The sequence below is a fragment of the Equus caballus genome, chromosome 2 (assembly GCF_041296265.1).
Source record: "Equus caballus isolate H_3958 breed thoroughbred chromosome 2, TB-T2T, whole genome shotgun sequence".
Lineage (NCBI taxonomy): Eukaryota > Metazoa > Chordata > Mammalia > Perissodactyla > Equidae > Equus > Equus caballus.
In genome coordinates, this window is record NC_091685.1 from 38,971,132 (window position 1) to 38,993,696 (window position 22,565).

Sequence of the window (22,565 nt, forward strand, 5' to 3'; positions counted from 1 at the left end):
GAAAAAGTAGCAGAACAGGATTTGAATCCTGGGCTTTTCCACTATGTGTCACCTGTTACGACAGGGGCACCCAGGATCCCTGACATCTGGCAAATTCCACAATCCAGATTTAACAAAAACTGAGTATTATAGGAAAGCACAACGCTAACAGCTCTCCTGCTCCTGGCATTCAACCTGGGTGAGTGGAGACACGGCTGGCAGGGAGGGGACCCAGCATGTGGCTCTGGAATCCATACAGAGTGTTGTAGGTGGGGATGCAGAGCAGATCAACCAACAGAGAGGGACAGAGGGACAGAAGCAGAGCCACCTGGCCACGACAGTCTCCAGACCAGGCAGGGCATTTGCAGCTGAGGGCGAGAGAGCAGTGACTTGCCCCAGGAACGGGAATTCCGGAGCGGCATGCTGTCCAGGCCCGCGGGCCATTGGAACAACTCACGGGGATTATTACCTCCTGTTCTTCGGTGGCCAAGCCCTACAGCCCTGAGGGCAGGTTCCCAGGGAAGAGGCAGGAGCAAGGGGTAACTGCTCTCTCATCTGGCTCCTCCCTTCAGTGCAGAGAAATCAGGAGCCAGGCCAAACCTTGTCAACGCTTTGTGACCAGAGGGCAGAAGTCCCAGGCACTCCTCGACTTTTCATCCCATTCCTGGCTCGATCTTAACCTCTCTGCTCTGGCAGAGCCCTAGGTGAAAGGTGTAGTTACATGTCCTTCCCACGGACGTACATCCTGTGACCTTTTATAATGCGCTCCCAATCAAGTCAAGAGGCAGATGTTTACATCATTTATGATCTTATCCGGAGATGTTCTCAAGTGTGACCCAGACTTGATCGAGATTTCCAATCAAAGGTCTGACTCATTGTTACGCGCAATCATCTGTTTTATTTTAAAACATGTCCACACTGCATTGAGCACCAACACAGATGTGACCAAGAAACCCACAGTCCTGTCCCAGCAGGTCATGGGTCCAGTGTACGACTTGGGGTCGACTGCTATTTTTCACAGTGAGAGAAAAAAGGAAAGGATAAAAAGATGAAATGGACAGCATTCCCAACTCCTGTTCAGGAATCTGAGCGATGAAACGGAAGGATATTTAAGCTCCTAAAGTTCTTCTAAAGCCCTTCTCTCAATCAGTCGATGTTCGAATATGGACCCTGGGCTGGCGGACCAGCTGCATTTGGGCAGCAGAAGGGCACACTGTTTCAAATAACATCCACATATTACTGCAAAAAATGGGAGGAATGGGCTGTGTTTTCCAACTGATCATTTACTTTTTCCTGATTTATGAACTCGTACATGTTTAGAGGATGTCAGAATTGCACAACCACAATCATGACAGAGCATCTGCTCAGTATAAAAACTTTTTGTTTAGGAAAAAGACTTCAACTGACTATGGGAAGAAATGTACTGAGCTGGATGGGGCCAAGACAGAATGGCGGCTTGGGCCCCTTTATTCTGAGCTTTTCAATTATGACCCCACAGAAATCTGTGGTGTCTCATGAAGACTGGGGATATCTTTCACTTTTAAATCAAGTCTTCAAATCCAGCTGCTTTTTAAAACTTAATATTTTACAACATTATTTTTGCTTCCCCATCTCTTTCCTCTGAGGTAGCAAATGAAAGTTAGAAACCTGGCAGCTTCCATTCCCCAGGCCAGAGGCACACACAGGGCTTCTTTCTGTTCGGGGAACATCATGCTTCATGGTTCTGGGCCTCTGGGCCTCTGGCACCACTGGGCCTCCAGCAGCCTCCTCAGCATCCAGGGCTGAGATCTCCATATTTCAGAACAAAGCAGCCAATCGGAAGGACTTGCGTCATAGGAAAGAGAAAAGGCTGCCCCCTTAGCTCTGGTTCCCCCACATCTGAAGGAGCAGAGGGGGCAGGTGGGAGCGAACCTTTGAGTTGTCGAGTCATTGCTGGAGAAGGCGGAAAAGCAAGACTAGGGGCTGCCCAGTGGCCTTGTTGTGAGAAACAAAACACCTTCTCCAAAGTATGGATTCCTGTTTATGATCTAAAATGGATGCCTTTGAAATGACTTATCTGGACCAATGAAAGACAGTTGCTCATAACATATTATCAAGTTTAAATTTTCTACTTGATTATTCACACTCAATCGGGCTTTCAAAATAGACCCAGCTAGACTGCAACGTGGCCATTTTAACAGATCAGAAATTGCAAAATGCTCATGCCATTTACTGACACAGCAGTAGACCCAAAGACTCCATTGGTATAAATATTTTCAGATTCTTTTGCATTTTAACAATAACAGAGAATGGTCAGTACGAAGTCATGATAACAGTTGCTAACATTGATTGAATTATATTGTCCATCTTAATTACAAATCAGTTTACACAGTTTTGCTCTATTTTATATACATTTTGTTTTTTAAATCATCTTTTACAAAATCTATATTTAAAAAAATTTTCAAAAGACAAGTGCTTAGAGGAGAAAGTCTTGCGAATTCTCTGTCTTTCGGTTACTTTTGGCAAGCGGAGGGATCACCATGGATTTTGAGTGGGGTGGCCAAGCATTTCCATGGGTCATCTTCTCCCACATGCCCAGGGACGGGGGAATCGGAAACTCTCTTTTTAAACATGTTGGCAGAAGGGCACAGTTCTTTGGCTCTTTAGGGCCTGTGAAAACAAAGAGAAAGGTGACTATCACTTCTTTTACTGGCACTGTGAATGGTAACCCGTGAGTCATTGTTCCTATTGTCCTTTGTGTATGTCTTCCAATCCTGGAACCTGGCACTCTTCTCTCCCTGCTCATTTCTCCTCCATGCCTGGTCCTCATGCAGCCAGGGCCAGATTCCCAGGCATTTCCAAACACATAAGTCTGCAACTTAATTGTCAATCGTGTCCCTCAACCCCTCCGTCTTACAGCATTTCTCCTCTCCCTGTCCCCCCAGTCATATGTCATCTCCCCAACAGAAATAAGAAAAAGTTTTCCTCTGGCTATGAATTTGAATGTTCTGAACTCTTAAGGAATTTTAATAGAGAAAGAATTCCTTCCCCTTATCTGTAGTCAATGCTAGGCGTACACCAGGGTGTGGGGCTGCCTGCAGGGCAGGAGCGGAGGGAGGGACCACATCACCAGTAAAATCCCTCAGTGGAATGGAGCCCTGGCTCTGGGACTTGTGCTCTTCCAGAAACCACCTCCCTCTGATGATGGCGAGCCGGTGATTAGGTATATCAAGTTGAAACTTGGTTTGGGCTTCCCTTCAAGTTCAGTTGGTTGAAAAATTAAGACAAGAGGTCAGATTTGATCACATCTCAACAGAAGTCAACTCAAGAGCCATCTTTGGCTCTGACTCTTTTCTTGGAACCTTCTAAGGCCCAAGTAGACACCAGCTCCCCTGGGGAAACTTCAGATGGAGTACTGGGAAGGCGTGGGACTTCTGAACATGACCTTTATTTAGAAGTTTCTATTAGTTCAAAGGAGTCCTAGAAATGACCGCCCTCATTTACCTATCAGATGGGAGTAAGTTATTTACTTACGAGAACCTTCCCGACATTTTTCGCACGACCACCATGATGATCCCACCAACGAATCCAATGGCTACTAAGACCCCAACTACGATTCCAACCAGAGTCACTGTCGACAAACCATCTGAATGAGAGGGAGAAAAAGCATGAGCCCCAGATAAACAATACACTTGTGATAAACAATGCCACCGCCCCACAGCACACAGAAAATAATACGTCATTTCCCCTCTGTCCAGAGGAAGTTGACTTAGAAGAGGAGAAACTTTGCGCTATTCTGATCTCATCTTATGAATGGAATATTTCTGGGTTTCAGGATCTATCAAGCATACCATTCATACTGGGTGGCTTCACTGGTAATTACTGGGTAGTATTTGTGTATGACTATTAAATTAGCCCCTATTTTCATTCTTAGTCACAATAAATTGTGATATGATACCATTCTCCATGGCTGTCATTAAGTGAATAGACTCATTTGTGGTTGGTTTATTTTCAAATACAGGCAATTCCCTTTTCTCTCTTAAAAGAGGTTTGAAACCTGATCTCCGGAAGTTCTGCGCTCTGCGCTTGTTGACTACAATCCAGGAAAAAATGTAATTCATCACAAAGATTAGGTTCAAAGAAATATTTTTTTTTAGCTCCCATAAGAATATTTTGATACCAAAATCTAGCCTACCTTTCTCAACTGTTGCCTTTGTGTTTCCATCCGTTTTCTCTGTAAAGAGAGAGATGTAATGATATAGAATTATTAGGATTTAATAACTATAATTTAACAATTGGCAAAAGATGAATTTACCCTACGTGGAAGGGAGAAAACACAAACAGAGGATAATTTCTGAAATAAATTGGATCAGGGAATTTTTAAGCAAGCTCTGGCATGATCTGGCCTTCACAACTGTTATTATTGAATTTATGAACACTTCTTCACACCTACGTGTCCGCAGTACTTTGGTGTACATTACTTTTTTCTCATCCACATTAGAGAGCAGAGTCAAGGAAACTGACCCACAGAGATCGCAACTAAATGGTCGGGAAGTTTCAGAGGTCGGGTAACAAAAGAATCCAAGGCTGTTGATTCTTGGTCCCATGTCAAGATCATGGAAAACTCACCCTCTGCGATGAGGGCTATTTTGAGGGATTTTCATTTTGAGAGCAATCCTCTAGATTTGGAAGATGTGGCCACGACTGTGATGCGTCTTGTGATATCAATTCTCTGCTTTCTCTTGTGTAGCAAAATCCAGATCTTAAAGGGCAGCAATATGCCCAGCTAAGTTTAATGAGAGAACACACCCTTTGTGTTTCCTGCCTCTGATACTTTAGGATTTCTATCTGCAGCCAAACCTAGCCCAATAGCTACAGTGTGACTATTCTCATTTACCTACCACATGGGTGTAAGTTACTCACGAGTGCCTTCCCATAAGCAAGCAATAAAATTGTGAGTTTTTTTTCAGATAATTTTATACATTTCCTATTTAAAAATAAAGTGTTTTTGTTTTCTTTTGTTTCTCCCATCAGTCTCTTAAAGGAGTCCTTAACTTCTGTGGATGGTAGCTGTTTATCTAGTTTGCAGATGGAGAAAAAGTCAAGATGTCTTCCTTGATTAAATGACACAATGGAGAGAAGTGACTCAGTCACACCCGCCCCTAGAACCTTAGCTCACAACTTGCAAGTTACCACAGATGTCCAGCAGCTCTCCTGATCAAAGGTGGAACCAGCCAACCATCGTCTACGAGATGCCGGCTTTTTCTAATGGCTGGGTTTGAAAGAAGCCATCCTCTTTGTACCAAGGCTATCTTCCCCGTTTCAAGATGGCCCCAGGATATGAGTCCCTGCAGGAGCTGAACCCATGGCTCTGGAGCATTTAAATGGAGCTCCAGCTGACTGTGCTTTCCCACCATAAAGACGTAGTGGGGAGCCTGCTGGGTTGGAAGCCTGCCCGGAACAAAAGTGTCATTGAATCAGCTCCCAAAGTGTCATCCTTGGCCGCCAACTCCCAGCAGCGACAGGTCAATCATTTACTTATCATGTCTTAACATGGTGGCTGCCAATTCTGGCCTCCAAACACGCCATTATAACCACCGATGCACCATTGGTTAGAAAACGTATTACCAAAAATAAAGTTTGCGGAAGATCCCCTATTAAATTAGAGCTTATGAGTTGTATACTCCCCAGCTCCCTCCCAATGACACTGTCTGTAATCAGGAGAATGTGTCATAAACGTGAACATCATCGAACTTGGACGTTTCATGGGAAACACATCTGCTGCCCTAATAAAATTTCCTCTTAAAAAAAACCGAGTGCTTATAATTAAATTTTAACTCACATGTGAAAATTTCTTAGGACACTGATGTCTGAAGTGGGAATGTGCCCTAAGTCACACTCTCTGTGACAGGGTGGGAGGGGACGAGAGAATAACCATGAGTATTTTCCAGGCAACTGAGAACTTTTTTTAAGGGATAGGAGAGGTATCCTGTATGACAGATAGAATATTCAGCCTGGAAGGCTCCATTTTCTGCTGCTAATTAGCTGTCAACTCAGGTTAAAAATGATCAATTCTTCTCCAAAATTTTAAAATGCTTCCCAATGACCAATTGTATTGATGATTCCTTCCTTGCTTAGCCCTATTTGGTTTTCTCCGTGTTTAAATGTCAACCATTTCTTTAGCATCTTGGAATGACCTTTAGGCTTTACTTTCAAAGCACTTTATGAGGCTTTTTTTTTCTATTGTGGTAAAATATATATAACACAAAGTTCACCATCTTCGCCATTTTTAAGTGGACAGTTCAGTGGCATTAGGCACGTTCACATTGTCGTGTAGCCATCACCACCATCCATCTCCAGAACTCTTTCCATCTTCCCAAACTGACACTGTAAACCCATCAAACAATAACTCCCATGCCCTGCCCCTGGGCAACCACTCCTCTCCTTCCTGTCTCTATGATTTTCACTACTTTAGGTACCTATCTAAGTGAACTCATACAGTATTTGTCTTTTGGTGACTGGCTTATTCCATTTAGCATAATGTCCTTACGGTTTATCCACATTGTAGCATGTGTAGGAATTTTCTTCCTTTCAAAGGCTGAGGAATATTCCATTGTATGTCTATACCACATTTTGTTTATCCATCCATCTATGATTTCCACATTTTAGCTATTGTGAATAATGCTGCTATGAACGTGGATGTACAAATACAAAGCACTCTTTAAATCTTCAGAAGTGCCATAGAGTTTTTAAAACCAGATTGGCTATTGGGTCTGGAAATGTACACGAAACAATAAAGAATAACTTTCTAGGTGTTCAGATGTGCAACTGGTTTGAGGAACCACTACTTTAGGCAAAGTCTTTGTATTTACTTTTGTTTAAAGATGGAAATACTTATGTGGATTAAATGATTTATGTAAAGTTGCTCAAGTTAGCAAGCACTCATTGCAGTTATTGGAGGATTAGTTCCTTTGCTCTCACATCCCTATCTACTATAAAATAAGGCACATTTTGTAAAAATCCCAAACAACTGTATTTCTCTTCAGAAAGCTCTAGAAATAGGAAACTACCACTTTCTATGGCTAAGCTGTAATGGCAATGATCTTTCCTCATTCTCATCAGCGATGGTGTAAACCTCATAATAATGGCAAAGACCCAACGTCCTCCTCCAAACTTTCTCTCCCAGGTGTTCTCGTCACACTGCTGCAGGTGCCGACTGTGAATCACAAGTACAATCCCCAATCCTGGGAAGACTGGTTTAGAAAAGATTCTTGCTCCATGTGTACCGACACGAACTCCATACAAGATGGTAAATATTAGTATTGACCCGATTAAGATTTACGTAGGTTGGCTGAGGTTTATGCTCTTGGATGTCAACACAAAGTTCTAAGCGTAGTATGACGTCTACTTAGGGTCAGCAACATGACACCAGGAACTACTTAACTTGCCCTTGTTGGGGCATATCACTAGCTGTCATTCAAGGTAGAGAGTTGTGTTCAGCAACCCAACAATTCGAATTCTGAACCTACCACATAAAGCTTGGTTCAGAATTGACTCTTGCATTCCAAAATGTGCCCTATTGATTATTATATTTGTTCATGGTTTTGGGAACGCACTGATTATGCAAAAGAAGGTCAATCCCTATTGGGATGATTGGTTTTCTTACCCGTGGGGTGACCAGTTAGCACACTTGGCGTTCTGGTGCTCTGGCTTTCTCCTGGGGTATGGACTGTGTTGCCTAGAGTTGACCGATCCTCGAAATCTCCACCTGTACTCTTTGTACTTCTTGGCACCTATTAGAGGTGTAAATGAGGCAAAACAGAAATAAAACATAATGCTTTAAAATATATACTCTGCCTTATAACAGAAAAGGATTTAAAGTGGTATACACACATAAACTAGACAATGACATAAATTTAAAGTGGAAACAAGATAATAAACAAACAAAAAGAAACAAGAGTGAGGACAGGAATAGAACCAAATCTACTCCAGAAATGAAAGCCAAATGTTTAGCACGACTTCCTAGGGTCTTAATTCTTCAGAAAATACCAGATCACCAGGCTTTAATTCTTTCTCTCCCTTGAACTTGAATGGCACTTTTGTCTGTAACAATTCTCTGGCACATATTACGGTTTCTCATCCTTCAATGCCCTCCCTCCCGCAATTAGAGTAATAGCTAGCTTTTATTGAGGGCTTTCTATGTGCCAGGCCCTTTAAATACAGCCATGCATTGCTTAACGAAGGGGATACTTTCTGAGAAAAGAGTTGTTAGGTGATCTCGTTGTGCAAACGCCACAGAGCGTACTTACACAAAAAACTAGATGGTATAGCCTACTACACACCTAGGCTCTATGGTACTAATCTTCTGGGACCACTGTTGTACATGTGGTCCGACGTTAACTGAACATCACCATGCGGTGCATGGATGTATCTTCTCATTTACTCCATGAAAACCCGATGAAGTAGATCCTATTATTAGTTGTATAGGATCAACAAAGCTTCAAGAGATTAGACGATCACTTAGCCAACAAGCGACAGAAGAAGAGTTGGAAGATGTTCTGTTGACTCCAAAGTTCATGCCAATGTCATATTCAACAAATATGCCAGTGAGCACAGGCAACATCAACAAAAATCGACAAATGGGACCAAATCGAACTTAAAAGCTTTGTGCATCAGGGGACACAATAAACAGGGTGAAAAGGCAACCTACGGAATGGGAGAAATATTTGCAGGTCCTACACGTGATAAAGGTATAAAGAACTCCTACAACTCAACACCAAAAAGTCAAATAACCTGATTAAAAAATGGGCAAACGACTTGAATAGACATTTCTCCAAAGATAATATACAATGGCCAACAAGCGTGTGAAAAGATTCTCAATATCACTTATCATCAGAAAAATGAAAATAAATATCACAATGAGATTATTACCTCACATCCATTAGATTGGCTACTATCAAAAGAACAGGAAACAATGTGTTGGCGAGGACATGGTGAAACTGGAACCGCTGTGCACCATTGGTGGGATGCAGTTGCTGTGCTATGCTGTGCTGTGCTATGCTGTGCTATGCTATGCTATGCTATGCTGTGCTGTGCTATGCTGTGCTGTGCTATGCTATGCTATGCTATGCTGTGCTATGCTGTGCTATGCTATGCTGTGCTGTGCTGTGCTATGCTATGCTGTGCTGTGCTGTGCTGTGCTGTGCTATGCTATGCTGTGCTGTGCTGTGCTGTGCTGTGCTGTGCTATGCTATGCTATGCTATGCTGTGCTATGCTATGCTATGCTATGCTGTGCTGTGCTATGCTATGCTATGCTGTGCTATGCTATGCTGTGCTATGCTATGCTGTGCTATGCTATGCTATGCTGTGCTATGCTATGCTATGAAAATGGTGCAAGTGCTATGGGACACAGGATGGAGATTCCTCAAAAAAACTAAAAATAGAACTACCATATGATCCAACAATCTCATTTCTGGGTATATACCCAAAAGAATTGAAAGCAAGGTCTTGAAGAGATATGTTCATACCCATGTTCTCAGCAGCACTATCCACAATAACCAAGAGTTGGAAGCAACCCAAATGTCCATTGACAGGTGAAAGGCTAAACAAAATGTGGTATACACACACAATGGAATACTATTCAGCCTTAAAAAGGAAGGAAGTCCTGTCCCATGCTACAACATGGATGACCCTTGAGGACATTATGCTAAGTGAAATGAGCCAGTTACCAAAAGACAAATACTGTATGATTCCATTTACATGAGGTACTTAGAGTAGTCAAAATGATAGAGATAAAAAGTATAATGGTGGATACCGGGGACTGGAGAAAGGAGAAAAAGGGGAGTTCTGGTTTAGTGGATCTAGAGTTTCAGATTTGCAAGATGAAGACATTTTGGAGATGTGTGTCACAACAAGGTGAATATACTCAACACTACCGAGCTGGACACTTAAAAATGGTTATGATGGTAAAATTTTATGTGTTTTTTTAACACAATAAAAAATTATGCTAATGAGTACCTGCTATGTGCTCAGCATGGTTCCAAGCCCTGAAGATATAATGTGAGTAATACAAATGCCCTGCCCTCTTGAAGCTTCCATTCTGGGATGGGGTGGCAGGGTATGAAGATATAACAAGAAACATATACAAAAGGTCATTTTAGATGATTTTAAGTGTTTTGAAGAAAACATGAGCTAGGTAGTGGACTAGAGCAGAGACTGACAAACTTTTTCTGTAGAGGGCCAAATGGGAAATATTTTCAGCTTTGCAGGCCATTCAGGCTCTTTTGCAACCAACTACTCAATTCTGCTCTTACAGTAGGAAGGCAGCCTTAGGTAATTCTCAACTGAACAGGCATTGCTGGGCTCCAATAAAACTTTTTTTTTTACCAAAACAGGCGGTGGGCCAAATCTGGTGGGTAGTTTGCTGACCTCAGGGCTAGAGGGTAACTTCTTGGGGGCAGAGTGGCTGAAGGGGGCAGCAGGATTACTCTGTGCCTCTTTGACATAACGTCTGAACTTGAGAGTTCGGAGAAAAAGTCCGCCACAGAAAGATGTGGGGAGTGTTCTAAGAAGAGAAAACAAAAACCTAAGGTGGAATAAGTTCAAAGGCCAGAAGGGCCAACATGGCTGAAACAGAGAAAGGGCGGACAGCGGTGCCACGAGGTCAGACGGGTGGGCAGGAGCCTCTGTTCCATGTTACTAACTAAATTATAAGCACCTCAAGGATCACAGGGGTGGCTGATATACGCCCTCAATGCCTCCCAGAGCCCGGCATCTTGTGTGGCCTATGGCAGGTGCTTAAGGCACATATGAATTGATTAAAATTCATTAGGTTAGGAACGTGTTGGTTGAGATTCCACATAGCCTACACCATTGTGGTCTGTGGATGGGTTCTAGTGGGTGCTATTACTGGTCTACAAAAAGACAAGAAATTGCAAAGACATATTTAGAAACTTTTATAGCAAAGACAGTGCCGCAACATCCAAGACTTTTATTGTATTGAAAATTGGGCTGTAACAGATTGAACATCTATAAACCCACTTCCTTACCAGTCCGAGAAGCCTGGTGTACACTCTCAGATCCCCCGTGATCAGCACACCAACTACCTGCTAGCAGGATGACACTGGGAAGTACCTTTTGTTGTCAGCCACACAACAATTCCTTTGCATGGCGGCTCCCGAGGATTTGATTTATATATACATTTATCATATCCTTGCACGTGATTGCATGCCCACGGAGCAAATTCCTCCCTTCCTGGCGACACTCACCAGAGCTGGCGAGCCAGTAGACTCAGAGTCTTCACTGCCACCTGGAGTCACCATGCCGTCTTCCACACCTGGAGTCATAATGTTATCTTCTGGCCCTAATGTGCTGGCTGAAAAAGAAAAACTGAGTCAGGACTGAAGGTGGAAATAGTCCAGGCAGACCCAACTGGCCGGGTACAATCAGATTATTTTCCTTCCCATTTCTTTTGAGGATTTTTGTGGGGTGGGGGTTGGTCATCTTTCCCACTAACCACAAACCATTCTCCTTGCAGCACCCCTGTACTAGCACGTACAATGGCCCGGTTATCTCCATTGCAAAACAAAGGAAGATGGAAAAACAGAAAGGTGAGCCCCAGCCCCTCCCTGGTGTCCCATGGAGGCAGGCTGAATGGGGGTGGACACCATTCCTTTTCAGTAACGAACCAGATTCTTCCTGGTGCCATTTCATACAGTGAATTAATGTATGCAGGTTAATAGGATATCATTTAGACCTGGAAAAATTCTAAATTAAAGTCACCTGGAAAGTCTTCTAAAAATACCAATTTGCAGACTCTATCTCAAACCTACTGAACCAGAACGTCCAAAGGTGGGATCTCCATCTTTTTAAAATCAAGTTTGCTCTCCATTTAATTTTGAGACTGCTGTCTACCCGAATGATTGGGACCATTGGCTCTGACCACAGACCTCAGAGATTACACAGAATTCAACCTCTTCTTTTACACTTGGGGTTAATGTCTACAGGTGAAGGCCAATAATATACTTAAGGCTGCCGAGATAACCAACAGAACCCTTAGTGCACCCAGGGCTATAGGAGCCCTCACTGCCACGGCCCTGGCGCTTCCGCATTAACATCGGACGAATGACCCTGTGGCGCCAATGAGAAAGTTTTCTGGAGCAGCAGGGGATGGCTGGGGTGGATGAGCAGGTTGAATTCCAGGACCAGGGGAGAACACAGATAGCCACAGTGGCCTCTTCTTCCACCTCTGTCACAACAACCTGAACTAACGACCGAGCTGGAGCATCATCTCAGCTCTTCAAATAATCCTTTCCACGAGTTAAAGCTCTGACTCACTGGCCACGGCCTCCCTCCCCAGGCTCAGAGTGGCTCTGGAAATCCCATGACTGACTGACTACACTTGCAAAATAAGCAAGCACGCGCATCCGGGGAGCAAGAGGGAGGGGCGCCCGGAGACTGCCCGGTGTAATTAAAGAGCAGATGTTTGTATCGAGGCAGAGCTCAAGTCAGCAGCCCCGTTCTCGCCGTAGGATATATTATTTCTCTCTATGCTTTGACAGCCATGCCAAAGACACAGCTAGTAAATATTTGATCACAACTTCTTGGCTGATGCAGAGGGAGAAAACCTCTCAAGTGAATTCACTTGTTCCGTGAGCTGTCTCTCTTGGCATCTAGAGTCCTAATCTGAAACTGCCAATCAAAGGCTCTGAGGAGCCTCCTAATAATATGCATTTATTTTTCATCTGAGGGGAAAAAGCTTTCACCAGTTAGCAACAACCGAGTGCCTCAGTGCATGCAAATAGATTGCCTCCCCTGCTGGCCATTTGCTGGGGTGGGTGTGGGGGTCGCGATTGGCTCCCACAAGGATTTATGACTCTGTGGTGCAGGCAGATGCTGAATGTATTTATCGAGCTCAAGGCGAAATATCGCTTTGCCTTCTTCTCCTGGACTGAACGCGGTTAACTGATCATCAATTTAAAAAATATTTTCTGGAGCTGTTCAGCAAAATCACTTACTATACGGCATCCTCTAACTTTAAAAAACAAAAGCCACCCTTGCTTAGAAAAAAAAATCAAGTACTGAGTGAAGTTGGTTTGAATTCTTTCAGAGAAGGTTCAGTTCATTGAAAGCGTAACTTGATAAAAATTCCTCCTTGTTCTTTTTGGCCCACAGGGCCAAGCACTAAAATCCCTCTGAATAGACAAAGGGGGTTTTATGAATGACACTCATGATTAAGATGCGAGTCTTTGTCTCAGGGCCCTGGCATTCTTTTTGCTCCATGGGAAAGCTGATCTTTAACGAGAGATCCTCCATTGTCCCTCTTATTATTTTGGCTGAAGGCTGTCCTGGGTGAGGAGTTCCTATGCGCCCAGCTGCCGAGTTTCCAGCCAGCATTTGACGTCCCTTTCCCTTGAATGGTGAAATTCAAATCAAGTATCAAGGCCATTGCTCGCCAGTGGTTTTTTCCTCCTAAGACACGTGTGTGCACAGGCAACACACACAGCTGTTTACATAAGCCCGGTGAGGAACCCACAATAACAGCGTCAGTGCTGGAGCAGTGCACACTCCTGCTTACGTGAACACCTCTTCCTGACACACCCAGCCTCACCCAGCGGCGGGTCAGAATCAATGGAAGTTTCCAAATACAGTAGCAACCCATCCATTTAGTTCAGAATTTGGGTGTGTGTGTTTTTCTTAAGAATGCGAGGCCAAAGTTTACATGACCTATGAGAAGATCATGCGATAAATCATTTTACCTTAAGGCTGGATGAACAAATGACAAGCAATAGCATATATTGGAGTATACGAGGAAGCCATCTGGTTTAAAACTAATATGGCCTGACCTTGTTTTTCCAGAAGGGGCTGACGTGGCCCGTTGAGCATACATTATACATCTGCTTTAAACACTCACATGGTCCCACAGCCAAGAATGATGCCCGTAAAGATAGGGATGTTGCCTTCCCCATATCAGCATTTCTTTAAGGAGAAGCATTTCTTCCCAGAAACTAAGGATTAATGACTGACCTGCGTTAACTCATCTTGTGGCCACTGACCTGCTAACCACCGACCTGCTGTGCACCATCACTGATCTGCACCAGCAAAGCATCTCATGACAATAGAAAAAGATATTCCTGTCATATGTGATGTATGTTCTTTGTTCCACGATGGTATAGAACCGCTCTGTGCACCCCACTTCTTCGGAGAGCTTCCTAGAGTTCTCAGACCTGGCTCATATAATAAACTCACCCCAATTTTGATTTATAGATTGATTATGGATTATTTGAGTCAACAAGCCCTTAAGTTTGAGAACAAGTAAGAACAGAAGAGATGCTTATTGGTGTGAAAGTACTAATTATGAATCATTTTTATCTGTGCACCGAAGCCTAGCATCTCTAAAGAAATTATTCTAATTTACATACATTTATGGGATGGCACTTCTTTAAAAATATTTTAGAATTTAGATGCAAGGTTAAATCATGCTGTTATTGTAACTGTATTGTAATAGTTCCAAACTGTTGAGAAAAATCTTTTGAACAAGTGTTTTCAGTTTTTGGTTTTACCTATATTTCTTTGATTAGTGGTGGGGAGTTGTTCCATTTGTTTGTTGGCCATTAGAAATGTCTTCTTTTGTGACCATTTGTCTTTTACAGTGTTCATCTTTTTTAGAGTTTTGCAAGTGCTGTTTATGCCTTAAGAATATAGTCTTTGGAATAGATGCTGCAAACTTTTTTTGGTTTTTTTGAGGAAGATTAGCCCTGAGCTAACTCCTGCCAATCCTCCTCTTTTTGCTGAGGAAGACTGGCCCTGAGCTAACATCCATGCCCATCTTCCTCTACTTTATATGTGGGACGCCTACCACAGCATGGCTTGCCAAGCGGTGCCAGGTCCACACCCAGGATCTGAACCGGCAAACCCTGGGCCACCGAAGCAGAACATGTGCACTTAACCGCTGTGCCACCAGGCCGGCCCCAGACATTTTCTTTTTACTAGCTAGCATTTGCATCTCTTTTGTAAGTGGCAGCTCTGTTGCCAATCAAACTTTTAAGCCTGTTTTGTCCCTTTGACACAAATCTTACCTCAAGATTACAGAAATATTCACCCACCTATATTTTCCTTATGGTTATATAAGTTCTTACACTTATTATTTCTATTTATCTTATGAGGTAAAATGGGAATATAATTTGGTTTCCCCCAAAAGATTAGGCTGTCGTTCCAATAAATCTTCTTTTCCCCTTTACTTCAAAACTAGCTGTCATTGAGACAAATGTCTCCCTTCAAATACCGTGTCACAGTCATAGGAAAAACCTTTCTGCTCAAGGATCAGCTTAAATGGCCTGGGCACTGCGTCTGCCTCCTTACATACCGCTCGCCGTCTACAGACTCTTTCTGGAACCGATTCCTGCATCTATGCTCCCCTCACCATCAGCTCACTCTTCCCCCACACATCAGCTGGCTGCTACCAAGTTAAATCAGCGCCAAGGATGTAGCTAGAATAAAACGGGGTGTAGACAGCAAGGAGGAAGAGTGGGCTGTTTGAACAGAAGTGCATTGAGGTGTTTCTGAGCTGTAGGGTCTACCTCACACGGGAGGCACAGCTTGTAACAATACCCTCCCTCACATCTGTTCAGCGACGTCGGGTTTATGTGCTGTCTTCCACGGACTCAATTTCACAATAGCCCCGTGGCTGGGTTGCACTGGCATCATGGTCCCCATTTATCAGACACGGAAAGTGAGGGTGATGAAGGCCTCTGCCTGACCAAACCATAGTTAGGCTCCTCTGAGTCTCAACCTTAAGCTTCCGTGTCCATCCTTGCAGAGTCCGCTTTCAGCAAGAATCCTGCTAAGTCAGTTTGGAGAGAAGCCCCCACCCCGACCTCTGATCAAGTTCCCCATCCCCCACCTTTGATGCCTAAGCCCTTGGCCAGCTTTTAGCGAGAATCCTGTTAGGCCAGCGTAGCAAGACCCCCTCCCCTTGACATCTCCTCTTCCTAAGTTTCCATGCCCTGACCTGGAAAGCCCGCTGCCCCTCCCTGGTTCTCACATCCTTCCTTCTCACCTCCATCCTCATCCTCTCGTAAATTTTTTTTTTTTAAGATTTTATTTTTTTCCTTTTTCTCCCCAAAGCCCCCCGGTACATAGTTGTATATTCTTCGTTGTGGGTCCTTCTACTTGTGGCATGTGGGACGCTGCCTCAGCGTGGTTTGATGAGCAGTGCCATGTCCGCACCCAGGGTTCGAACCAACGAAACACTGGGCCGCCTGCAGCGGGGCGCGCGAACGTAACCACTCGGCCACGGGGCCAGCCCCCTTCTCGTAAATTTTAATCCTGGTTGTCAGCAGCAACTGCTTCCTCTGCCATCCCACCTCCTCTCATGAAGTCCCATCTGCTCAGAATCTTCCGACCTAATTATTTAGCGACCCCAATCTTGATTTCCTCAAATGCATCCTCTTCTAGGACCAAGCGTTCAGAAGTGGTAGCTTAGAAGGAAAGCATGATTTGCTTTACACAAGGCTGTGTCTCTTTGAGCAGCCACTCTCCTCTTGGCTTTACAAATTAAGGCAGCAGCAATGATCAAGACTGGAATCTTCCAAAGGTTTACCTCCATATCCCCTGATGAATAACCGACAAGCAATAGAGTACACTGGAGTATAGGAGGAAGCCATTTGGTTTAGAACTAATTTGGTCTGATGCTGTTTTTCTAGAAAGCCTTGATGTGGCCTGTGGAGCATGCTTTTTCTACATCTGCTTTAAACACTCACAACGTCCCAAAGCCAAGAATGTCACCCTGGAAGATAGACATGTGACTCCTCCCCTTATTGGCATTTCTTTAGGGATAAGCATCTCTTCCTAGAAACTAACGATTAATTACCGACTTGCTGAGTTCACCACGTGACCACTGACCTGCTGTGCCAGCAAAGCATCTCACGACTGTTGTAAAAGGGACATTCCTGTCATACATGATGCGTGTTCCTTGTTCCAAGATGATACAGAGCACTCTGACACCCTACTTCTCTGGAGTGCTTGTTTCCTTTGTGCAGGTCCTCTCCCTGGCTACATGTCCTTGGGCTTGGCTCATAATAAACTCACCCCAATTTTGATTTATAGGTTGATTACAGATTACTTGTGTCAACACCCCAAACATTTTCTGCACACCCGCAGTTTGCGGGGCTCCGTCCCGGGCACCGGAGACAGAGAAGAGAACAGGCAAAGGCTCTGTTCTCATGGATCTGGGTACTGGCGGGGTGGAGCAGAGGCTCATAACAAGCAGACAAGCAAGAAAGTCTCAAGGTAGCGCTCCTTCACCCCCCTGAGATCTCCGCTCACAGCGCACTTTCTCTGGGAGGCCTTCCCCAACCCCCAGTGAAATCACCACCCCCCCAACATACACACTCTCACACATTTACCACCTACCATGCTATATGGTCACTAACTGGCTGCCCCACTAGAACATAAGCTCAATGAGGCTGTTTTATCTCAGCATCTCCCTTGCCTAAAATTCCTGGCCCATACTGGGCACTCAGTAAGTATTTGTTGGATGACTAAGTGAACTCCAGACAAGTGAAGAGCCAGCCTAACTAAACCCGAAGGCCAGAACGAGCCTGGGACACTGCACACTCTAGAAACAGGGTAGTCAGCGTGGCTAGATGGTAGGAGACGAGACTGAGGAGGTATGGAAGGCCACTCGGGTGGCACTCTGTAAGGAGCGAGTTTTGATTCCAACTGGGGTGCTAAAGGAAGCCAGCAGATGCTCCGAGAAGGGGAGTGACATCAGTGAGTCCAAGAAGTCATGCCGGGTGCGAGTGCAGTGTGTGTATCAGGGAAGGTGCTAGATCAGACTGAAGCAGAGCGATGGCTTAGATCCAGGCAGGAGTGGGTGATGCTGCACCAGGACAGCGGCTGTGGGGAGGTGAAAGAACTGGGCAGGTCATAACCAGGAAGTGTCTGAAGTCATTACCCACCAACAATCAGAAATAAATACAAAATCTCAGCACCGAGAATTCACTTCACCATGTTACAGCTCTGCGGATCACAGCATTTAGGGTATGAATGGATGGACTGAGTAAGATAACACCCGAGGATGCCGAGGCCTTTCCTGGGCTTCACGTTGTTCTATCAAGCTAGCCACAAAAGTTCCCTACGTGAGTTCAGGCAAAGAGCCTCCGCCCCACTTCCACCTCCACGGGAGGGAGAAGTCCCTTGTACCCCTCCTTCTGCTGACCTGCAGCTTCAGAATCGGACAGCTGGAGAAGCAGCTTCGACAGAGTTTTATCTTGAAATGGGGAAGTTGATTTTAAAAATAAAGAAGGCACAAGCTGAGTTACCCTCGGGGTTTTCAAAGGAAACCTGTGCTGTTAGCCAATAGATTAAGGCATGGTCCATGGCGGCTGGTGTTTTCTACCATCTCGAGCTGCTCCAGCATCTAAACGCACAGAAGAACCTTTGAAGACGGCTGTCTATGTGACCTTGGAAGGGTGTCTGTGGCCATCGAGAAGTAGAACGCTCTTTTTTTTCTTAGGACATCTTAGGAAGTTCTGGTTTTCCCCGTAGGAGAAACTGTAGGATAATGAATAAACAACTGATTCTAGGATCCCCCCTCCCAGTGACACTTGGGATGAAGGAATGCTTTCAGAGGGAGGTCAAAACATCTATTTGGAAAGCAAAAATAAAAACGCCTGCCTCTGTTCCTTTGCCCAGACGCCAGCTTTAGCACATTATGTTTCTATCATGTCTCAATACTGTGCTCAGAAGCCTGAAGATAGACACACCCAGAACTGTAGAAAGGTGCCGACCTCCAACGTGTTCTAGTGCTCTGCAGACCACCCACTGTGATCAGTGAGGTCCTCAGATCTTTGTACATCCTTCATCCCAATTCCAAACATCCCAAACTTAGCTGTTGGGGGGTGCTTCCTTAGTTACCATGAAGTGAGTTTCTGCCGCCAGAAGAAAGGTGTTAAACTTTGCTTTTATTACCACATCTTTTGAGTTACTCCTCACATCCTACAGGCTGGCCCCTCTTCTGACTGTGTGTAGAACTCTTTCTTTGCAATATTGAAAGCCACTCCCTGACTCAGTGCTGTGTGCCAGACTCCCAGCTCCTGGCAGACACTGGGTTGTGGTCAATATAATCACTCATGTGGCCAATGGGTTCCCCCTCCACACACACCCATCCTTTCCCTGGAACCTTGGAAAAGTGCTTACTGGATCAAAAGTTTGGCCGTGGAAATTCTAGGTACCTCCTAGAAGGTTTGGCCCTGCCACTCAGCATCCCACAGAAACGCACTCTCTTAATTTTCTTCCAGGCATGCATTGTGCTATTTGAATTCCACACTGTCCCATATTCTCAGTGTTGGGCACCATGGTAAATATTTAGCAGATGTTTGTTGAGTGACTGACAAAGAGTACACTTAAAGCCAAGTAGGAAATTTCTTTTGAATTATCACTTATATTATAATATGCCTGCCACTGTCCACTGTGCTCCCCTGAAGAAAGAGACAGCATGGCTGAAGAGAGAACACTTCACCCAGGAGGAGGAACTTTCCTGCCCTGCTGTTTGATTTTTAAAGAGCAGCAGCCTGTCCTCTCACTGTGTCAGGACCTGTCAGCCCCTGCAGGCCAAGGCCAGTGACGAGACTTGACAGGCTGCCGTTGGCACTGGGGACATGGGCCTCTCCTGTAAAATCCAAGAGAAATGTCTCAAGGCTGAGGACATCAGACAAGTGTCACTGGGCTCTCTAGAGAAATCAGAAGAAATGCTACACGTTAAGATTCGGAGTGGCGTCCCCTGACTTTGGGACCCAAGGATGCGGGATTCTGAAGGTCTCTGCAGCTGAGCACAGGGAATAAAGAAAGGAGAGGGTCCATGATGGCTGAGGACTCACTGTCATTGCAATAGCAAGGACTCACACCAGGTCACAGGCAGGTGGAAGGTGCAGGACATGCAGTCCGTGGGACTAACCCCAGGCCTCCCAACCACGTCCTCACTCTCTCCCCTTTGATACGGGAAAAGAAACTGAGTTCTACTGCGTACCCTTCACAAATCTTCACAGTTAATCTCCACAACCACCCACAAGGTAGGTATTTTGACAATGGTGACTATTTATCGAATTTATCAGAAAATGCTGAGCTCGACAAAAGCCTCGCAAACTGACATCCTCCTCATTTTGTAGATGAGGATGACGAGGCTGAGAGGAAAGTGCCCACGTCGCCAGCAAGTGGTGACACAGGGACCAGACATTGGTATCGGTCAGAGGCCAAAAGCCTCGCTCTAACCACTGTGTCACACAGCCTTCGCCTGTATTGATCACCTTCCGGCAGCTGCCAGTCCTATTTCTCTCAACTCCACAGAGAAGGGGCTGAAGAAGCCTTGAAGCTGCTCTGATGGTGGGCTTCTGGATGCCAAGGGCACCTGCAGGTTCTTCTTTCAACTCCATCACTGCCCGTCCAAACCCGACCTGCTCCTCACGGCCCGGGTAAAACGCTGCTCCTTCAGAGCCCTCCCACGGTGCCAGGAGAAAGCCATCTCCTCTGACCTGGTACAGAACTCGAGAACACGGGCATTCACTACGCTCTCCCCACGAGCACCTGTAAGCTTCCGGAGGGCAATGCCCATTCTGCTGTAAGTTACGGCCCAGCCACTGGCACAGCGTCTGACAGCTGAACGAATGGATGACCACTCACTTTTCACGGTCCACCGAGTGAATCAAACTACCGCTCACCCTCAACCACAAACAGGGCTCAGAACTCCTTAAGCGTCAAAACTAGAGGCTGCTGGGTACAACCTCAACCAAGATTTCTCAACCTCGGGAGACGTCTGTCTCTTGACCAAGAGAAGGACGTTCTCGGGAAAAGAGGAAATGAGTTCACGGTTTTGTCAACTGAAATCAACACCTCTGTAATAACTTTTCTGGAACCTAGCTGGGGCGGGAGTCCTGTTCAAGAGGCCACCTCATAGGGAGGACTGCTTAGCATTTAAATAACCAAACACCCACAGCCTGCTTTAGAGAGCTGCCCTGGCGCAGAGCATCTGGGGCGGTTGGGGGGGGGGGGGCCGGAGTGTTTGGGAAACTCTCCATCTGCTCGGAAACTGAGCTTCTGATTCACTCAGGGCTGTCAGCTGAGCAGGCCCTGATTTTGCAAGAATGAAAAGAGGAGCCCCTTTGGCTCTGACCTCACCGTCCGCCCATGCAGCTCGCAGACAGGCCAGCTGTGAGCCCAGGAGGATGAGGCCCCGCAGGAATGCGCAGAATGTAGCTAGCTGTGTTTCCACTAGCTGCCCTTGGCCTTGATCCTCAGCCAGGTTTGAGAGTTTTAAGTTCACTTCGGTAGATTCTTAAAAAATAATTGTTCTTAGATAAGGGGATCTCTTCTGACTTTCCTTGCTATCTTTCTCTCCTTGTTCAATGAATGGGGAGGTCAGGCAGCAAACTTTGTCTCCAGGCCTTAATGTTGATGGCCCCAGGGCCCACTGCGCATGTCCCCAGGGCCCTCTGCTCATGTCCCCAGGGCCCCCTGCTGATGCCCCCAGGGTCCCCTGCTCATGTCCCCAGGGCCCCCTGCTGATGCCCCCAGGGCCCTCTGCTCATGTCCCCAGGGCTCCCTGCTGATGCCCCCAGGGCCCTCTGTCCCCAGGGCCCCCTGCTCATGTCCCCAGGGCCCCCTGCTCATGTCCCCAGGGCCCCCTGCTGATGCCATTTTGGTTGACTCTCTCCCCAGGTACCCCTCAGATACATCAAATTGGATGAATTATTATGACCTCAGACTCACTCTGTCCTCACAGAGTACACAAACTCCTACTCCTCATGCCATGGGTCCCTAACCTCTCATCCCTGCCCCCTGATTTTCATGTTCCTCTCACCTGCCTTCTTGTCATTCCCACCAGAAGGCTGGGTCACTGGGTGTCCACCCTCCTCCTCTTGCCAAATGTTGACTATGTACCAACCCTTATTCTTTTAAGAGCCAAATTAGAGATGGGTCCTGCTCTCTTCTCTAAGGAGCAAGAGATATACAGAAATAATTCGAACATAGTGGTAAGAAGAGCCAAAAACATCTTGAAAAAGAACAAAGTAGGAGGGCTCACACTTCCCGATTTCAAACTTACTATAAAGCTACAGTAATCAAGACTGTGTGGTCCTGGAATAAGGATACATGTCTGGATCAATGGAACAGAACTGAGAGTCCAGAAATAATACAGATGTTTATGGGCAATTGATTTCTGACAAAGGGACCAAGATAATTCAGTGAGAAAAGAATCACCTTTTCAACAAACAGTGCTGGGACAACCGGGGATCTCACACGACAAAGAATGGAGCCGGGCCTCTAACTCTAACTGGAAACAAAAATTAGCCCCAAAGAAACCAGAGGCCTCAGCGTAAGAGCTAAGACCATACGGCTGTTGGAAGGAAACGTAAGAGCTGATCTTCATGACCTCAGATTAGGCTTCCCAGATAGGACACCAACAGTACAGGCGACAGCGACAAAAGAGAAATGGGGCTTCATGGAAGTTTTCTAAACTTGTGGTTCAATGCACTAGCAGGAAATTGAAAAGACGACCCACAGAAAGGGGGGAATACTTGCGATTCATGTCTGATAAGGGCCTGGTATCCAG

The 22,565-nt window shown here is 45.4% G+C and overlaps 1 protein-coding gene across 1 annotated transcript in view; it reads right to left on the minus strand.

The window, feature by feature from the left end:
• Window positions 1-854: 854 nt before the first annotated feature.
• The window catches only part of PDPN (podoplanin), a 29,333-nt gene continuing 7,622 nt past the window's right edge, over window positions 855-22,565 (minus strand). Inside the window, exons 2-6 of the mRNA XM_014737713.3 lie at window positions 11,227-11,333; window positions 7,625-7,751; window positions 4,154-4,192; window positions 3,493-3,604; window positions 855-2,628 (exon numbers count right to left, since the gene is read on the minus strand). Coding sequence (XP_014593199.1) covers window positions 2,622-2,628; window positions 3,493-3,604; window positions 4,154-4,192; window positions 7,625-7,751; window positions 11,227-11,333 — 392 coding nt within the window. The 3' untranslated portion in view covers window positions 855-2,621. The remainder of the gene's footprint in view (window positions 2,629-3,492; window positions 3,605-4,153; window positions 4,193-7,624; window positions 7,752-11,226; window positions 11,334-22,565) is intronic.